At 30.4% G+C, this 6,907-nt stretch overlaps 1 protein-coding gene across 1 annotated transcript; it reads left to right on the forward strand.

Moving 5' to 3' along the window:
• Positions 1 to 4,587: 4,587 nt before the first annotated feature.
• Positions 4,588 to 6,289, forward strand: LOC145062745 (expansin-B15-like). The gene is made up of 4 exons (XM_079010344.1): positions 4,588 to 4,910; positions 5,339 to 5,451; positions 5,520 to 5,710; positions 5,787 to 6,289. Exons 1-4 carry the CDS (start codon positions 4,745 to 4,747, stop codon positions 6,112 to 6,114), a joined length of 798 nt encoding a protein of 265 aa, XP_078866470.1. The 5' UTR covers positions 4,588 to 4,744; the 3' UTR covers positions 6,115 to 6,289.
• The last annotated feature ends 618 nt before the right edge of the window (positions 6,290 to 6,907 follow it).

The raw sequence follows: 6,907 nt of genomic DNA on the forward strand, positions 1-6,907 counted from the left end.
TGTTTGAGGACAGTAATTTTTGGACGAAGGGAGCCATATAAAAAATAACTAAATATTAGTAACAAACACCTGAGAAAATGATTTGTATAAAAAATCTATTATTTATTCTATATTAATAACAATGATATAAATATTTTTAATATTATATATTAATCAATAATATTATTATATTATTGTAATAATCGCAATATATTTTTCATAACTTTAATAAAAATACTTCTATTTTATTTTTGCACAATGCCTAGTATTAAATTAGCATCATTAATCATCAATGACTCTAAACCGGCAAGCGTCACCCATAAATTCGTCTTAGTTCTCCTTATACTAATAAAAAAGTAGTTTTTTTTGTCATGTGCTACTATATTAAGCATCCTAATTAATGTCATGATACTTGTCAACCTATTGATTTTCTATTTCAAATTTCAAATTTTAAATATCTCATTTTAATTATATCAAGTTAATAAAATTAGAATAAAAAATAAAATAAAATTAATACAGATTATAAGGTGATATAATTTTACGTATGTATTTATATCAACAATTATAATTTTATATATTTAAAATTATCTATTAAGTAATAAATTACTTAAAATAATTTATGTAAAATAATTAATTAATAATTTTGAGTTTATACAATGAAAGTTTAATTAATTTTGTAACCGTTTTACCCATCTCCATATACTAATAAAAGACTAGTTTTTTTTGCTACGTGTCACCATATTAAGTCTCCTAATTAATATCATGTCACTTTTCAACCTATTGATTCTCCATTTCAAATTTTAAATTTTCAAAATTTCACTTTAATTACATTAATTAAATAAAATTAGAATAAAAAAGAAAATAAAATTAATATAGATGAAAAGATAATATAATTTCATGTATTTATTTAAATCAACGATGATAATTTTATATAATTAAAGAATATCTCTTAATTAATAATTTACTTAAAATAATTAATTAATAATTATGAGTTTTTACTATAAAAATTTAATTAATTTTGTAACCGTTATTATCTTTAGTTATAAACTAGTATTATATATATATATATATATATATATATATATATATATATATATATATATATATATATATATATATATATATAAGAGAAATCTGCGAAAAAGTCACAATATTTTAGGCCAGTTTACGATTTAGTCCCAAATTAAATTTTGTTTACAAAAAAGGACAAATTACCGGCTAAAACTTCGGATTAACCCTTCATGGCCGGTTTCACAGATTTAGCCGGTATCTCGTCTTTTTTCGTTAATTAATCCAAATTTTAGGGTTTTTTCATTAATTAATCAAAATTTTAGGGTTTTTTCATTATTTATTACCAATAAACCAAAATATTTGGACTTTTCTGAAGATTACCTTTAAACTAATATATATTATATGATCTAATTTAATATGTACTATTCCATGTCTTCTTTCGTATGCTCTTCTAGGCTGACCGTGTGTTTTTATCGGTGTCGTCAAACCCAACAACAAAAATCTCACTCACAAGCCTCGTTATATAACTCCATTGATTTTCCAAAATTATCCATTCACAACTCTATGATCATCTTTCAATCTCCAAATAAAGAACGGAGAAAATCCTTGTTGATTACGTGGATGTCCTTATTACCTAACCATGACTTAAACCGTGGTTCCAACACTTGGATGTTCCTATTACCTAACCATGACTTGAATCCTATTTCGAACCCATACACTATTCGCATTGTTCATAGTGTTGTTCACAACAAAATACGAATCCCACATGGTTTAACCACAGATACCTTGGCTCAAGTCTTACATGACCCTTGTTTCCTTACAATAGGGCTTGAAAACCATGAAGAAGAACCATTAAGCTTAAAAAACTCAACATAGGTAAAAAAAAATCAACTCGATATTATGTACTGAAAACCATGAAGAATGTTAACTCTAATTGTAAAAAAATATCAACAAGCTATCCATCATAAACTATTAAAATATTAATTTGCTATACCTACGAGCTACGATTCCAACACTCGGATGTTCCTATTATCTAACCATGACTTGAACCTTATTTCGAACCTATACACTAATGGCATTGTCCTTAGTTTTGTTAACAACAAAATACGAATCCCACATGGTTTAACTACTGATACCTTGGCTTAAGTCTTACTTGACCCGTGTTTCCTTACAATAGGTGTAATATCCCGAATCCCAGGCATAATATTTAATTAACTTATATTCTTGTTGTCTTATCAACTTGACGAGTTGGAGGCCCTAACTCGCCGAGTAGAGAGTGTTAATGGTCGCGTAATTTGTAGAGTCTACTCGACGAGTTGGAGGACCCCAACTCTATGAGTAGGAGCTGAGTGTGAAAACCCTAATTTTCAGGGTTTGTGTCCTATTTAAAGGACCTTAAGCCTTCATTTCCGCCTCCCTTATCATCTTAACACTCTGAAAGAAACCCTAATTGAGCTATATGCTTGTAGGAGAGAAAGAGGGGCTAATATTGCATATTGTAGTGCATTTTTTGGAAGAAGATTGAGGAGAAAAAGGTTTGGGACGAGAAGGAGCTCTTGGATCCATCAATAAGATTGTGTTCTGATCTTTATCAAAAACTTCATCATTTATTGGTTTTTGTCTTGCTAAAAAGTAATGCATTATGGAAGCCCCAAATAGACTAAAATGTAATAATGACAATTGTTGTGATGTTACGTTTAAGTCATAATGACAATTGGTGTGATATTACAATAATTGTCATTATTACATTTTAGTCTATTTGGGGCTTCCAAAATGCTTTACTTTTTGACAAAAAAAAACCAATAAATGATGAACCATGTGGGATTCATCTTATGTTGGGGCTTCTACAGTGTTGTAAGGAAACAAGAGTCAAGTAAGACTTGAGTCAATGTATCAGTGGTTGAACATGTGATATTCGTCTTCTATTGTTAACAACACTATGGACAATGCCATTAGTGTATGGGTTCAAATCATGGTTAGGTAATAGGAACATCTAAGTGTTGGAACCACGGTTTAAGTCATGGTTAGGTAATAGGGACATCCACGTAATAAATAAGGATTTTCTCTGTTCTTTATTTGGAGATTGAAAGATGATCATAGAGTTGTGAATGGATAATTTTGGAAAATTGATGGAGTTAACGAGGCTTGTGAGTGAGATTTTTTTTGTTGGGTTTGACGACACCGATAAAAACACACGGTCAGCCTAGAAGAGCATATGAAAGAAGACATGGAATAGTACATATTAAATTATATCATATAATATATACTAGTTTAAAGGTAATCTTCAGAAAATTCCAAATATTTTGGTTTATTGGTAATAAATAATGACAAAGCCCTAAAATTTTGATTAATTAATGAAAAAGCCCTAAAATTTGGATTAATTAACGAAAAAAGACGAGATACTGACTAAATATGTGAAACCGGCCACGAAGGGTTAATCCGAAGTTTTAGCCGGTAATTTGTCCTTTTTTGTAAACAAAATTTAATTTGGGACTAAATCGTAAACTGACCTAAAATATTGGGACTTTTTTGCAGATTTCCCTATATATAATGGTCATCAAGTTTAAATTGTTTAGATTGACTCATATATATATAGTTGAGACCCATTGTTTCGTCTTGTACTCTTGCGCAATCTTTCATCCTTAATGTTGGCTTGCACCTAATGTGGGTGTTTTGATAGGGAAAAAATAAAGTGTTTATTGTTATTATTTATTCCGACCACAATATGTTAAGTTTAAGTGTTTCGATAGAAATCCTTAAAAATCAGTTTTTTATGGTTAGAATAAGTTAAGTAAGCTGATTTTAATAAAGATATCCCCTTTCTTATTGGTTATTGCTTATTTCCACTGCAAATAAGCTAATAAGTTATAATCTAATTTATTCAAACACCCATTATAAGATATTTTATATTTGATATTAGTATCATAAAAAACATGACTTATCACTAGACGATTTGTTGTCTAATTTTTTTATTTATTTGTATGATGTGCATTCCATGTAAATCGTGAAGATGGATCACCTTAGGGTTTGGGGATAGTTATCGAGACATTAGAGTGCCTCTTTTAAATACTCGTGAGACTTAGAAAACATTTTAAGTATCTAATAAATGTGTTTTGTAGCTTACGTGTTTTAATGGATCGTGACATATGGGGACGAAAAGATGGTATACCGGCATGTTTCAAATTACAGTAGCATGTCTAAACGAAGGCCGTCACAATAACCCTCTCTAGTTTAATTTATTTGACTTTTTTAGTATAGAAGTATATTTTATAATTAACACCATTTTGCAAATAAATTTTTTAAAAATCTTCTAGTTTGTTTCAAATTACAGTAGGGGAATAACAACTGGCTCCTAAAATTTTCTTAATCTCCTATATTGTAGATGATTTGACCTACATTAGCGCCAAAAATATATGGAATTCGATAAAGTCAATTTGATTGAGGTTTAATTAACTGGTGTCCACAAAATGATCCTATTTATATGCTATTGACTAATTAAATTTTCACATGAAGATTTGATTATATCTAAAAGCCACATACTTGGCATACATATACAAGGACAAAGAGAACATTAACTTCAGTGACTTGCATGGAAAGTTCGTTGTCTGTAGAAAACAACTTGAGTGATAGTCTCTTTGATTATCCCTAGTGATTTGATTTTTATTGTTTTGGTTCGTTTCTATAGTATTAGTGCAGTGGTAATCATTTGAAGCATTATCGATCCAGAACTGTTTTAGGGTTATACAAGCAATAAATGGCCTTAAATCTTCAAAAATCTTGGTTGTTCTTGGTTTTGATGTATTTGCTTATAAACTACTCAACGTGTTCTAACCACACGCTCCTTGCTAAAAGAAGCAATCCAAGCCACTTCGCACCCGCTGTAGCAACATGGTATGGAGATCGAGATGGCGCTGGAAGTGGTAATGCATGACAATATAAATTTGTTTATGTAATGAGTTCATTATACATTCATGCATATTTACACACATATCCACTTATTGATAAGCACATACACTTACATTAAAACACACACACAAACAAAACCTTATATCAATATACATACACGTTTAGGCACAGCTACATAGGTACCACTATTGGTCCAAACATATTTTGAGTCGACATATAAAAAAGGTGGCCCCTCAAAAAAGAAAATGTTATTGATATTTTTTTTTAATTACATGATTTCAATCACATAAGGTATCTTGTTATTTGTACATGTTTATTATTAGAGGAGTATGTGATTTATTTCTTGTTATTTGTACATGTTTATGTTTGTCATTTCACCAAAATACCATTTCTTTTACTTCAATTGAGACTTTACAACTTCGGTACTATCTTGATTACACAGGAGGAGCTTGTGGGTGGGCTAATGATGTTAAATCAGCTCCATTCTCAGCCATGATAGCAGCAGGAAATGCGAAATTGTTTTTGAAAGGAAAAGGGTGTGGGACTTGTTATCAGGTACTGAAGCTAGAGTTAAAATTTACAATCGACTAATTACATATATGTAATCACGATTAATATGTCAGGTTTTATGCACTCGAAAGCCATATTGCTCAAAAAATCCTATTACTGTGACCATAACCGATGAGTGCCCTGGCGCATGTAACAACGTTCCCTTCCATTTTGATCTAAGTGGAACCGCTTTTGGTGCAATGTCAAGTCCAGGGCAAGCTGATAAACTACGTAATCTTGGTGTTGTTAACATTCAATATCGAAGGTGCATGGAATAAGCAAACTTTTAATCTAATGTTTTATGACATGTGTCTTACATTTCAATTTGGCTATATATCCAGGGTGAAATGCAACTATGGTAGAACAAAAATTGCCTTCAAGATAGATCCAATGGTGAACCCTTACTGGTTCGCAATGGCAGTAGAGTTTTGTGATGGAGATGGTGGTCTTGATGCAGTCGAAATAGGACTAAATGGTTCAAAAGAATTCAGAAGCATGGAGAACACATGGGGTGCTGTTTGGGCACTGAATATTGACCCATCTTTTCGTGGTCCATTTTCATTTAGGCTCACATCTCGAAGGAATGAAGCAGTCCTTGCGTTAAATGCAGTTCCACATGGTTTTAAACCCGGAAAAACTTATTATTCGCATGTCAATTTTAGATTCTAGTAATGAACCAGAGCTGTGTTATGTATCATTGAGTTCTACTTGCTTTCATTAGGAAAAATTAGACTCCCTGTTGGGTAAGGTTTGTTTTGTGTCTTTTATGCGTTTATTATCTGCCAAGAATAGTTAGGACGGTTGGTCTTACAAATGGTTCATTAATCAAGAAATGAATCATGATTTTGCCAAAACAATTGTCTTTAGAAAAGAAGATGTATGTTCGTTGCAAAATGGCCATTGTACTTTCGTATTAGATGCAAAAATTGCATTGCAAACTAAAACATAAAGTGACCTAAATCACTTACTTTTGACATGAACAACAAAAAATATAGGTTTAGGGGGCTACATAAGCCACTCCCGAGGCTTTAGCGGCGATATATTGTCGCTAATGGGTTGCTGTTGTTTCCATGTCACTAAAGACTTTAAAAAAAATTACAGCAACTATTATTATAGTATATATAAAAATTGATGTTTAAAATCTACAAAAACAGTATTTAAATTGCAGAAATGCAAAATCCACAATATCATATATATATATAACTCTTCATACAAAATCTACTATAATAAATGAAGGTTTTTTGTCATATGTCCTCTTCTCATTCATTTAGACATATGGCATTTTCTAGAATTTTTAAATTTTCTATTTTCTACTTGTCATTTAATTGTATTTTTCATTTTATTAAATTAAAGTTTCACATTTAATATATAAAGTAATATATATGTAAGGTATTTATTAGAAAGGGTTTATATATGTAATGTATTCAATACATTAAAACCTCATTAATTTTAATAATTCAAA

This window comes from Lactuca serriola, chromosome 7 (genome assembly GCF_051521515.1).
Source record: "Lactuca serriola cultivar US96UC23 chromosome 7, Lser_US96UC23_V15, whole genome shotgun sequence".
Classification (NCBI taxonomy): domain Eukaryota; kingdom Viridiplantae; phylum Streptophyta; class Magnoliopsida; order Asterales; family Asteraceae; genus Lactuca; species Lactuca serriola.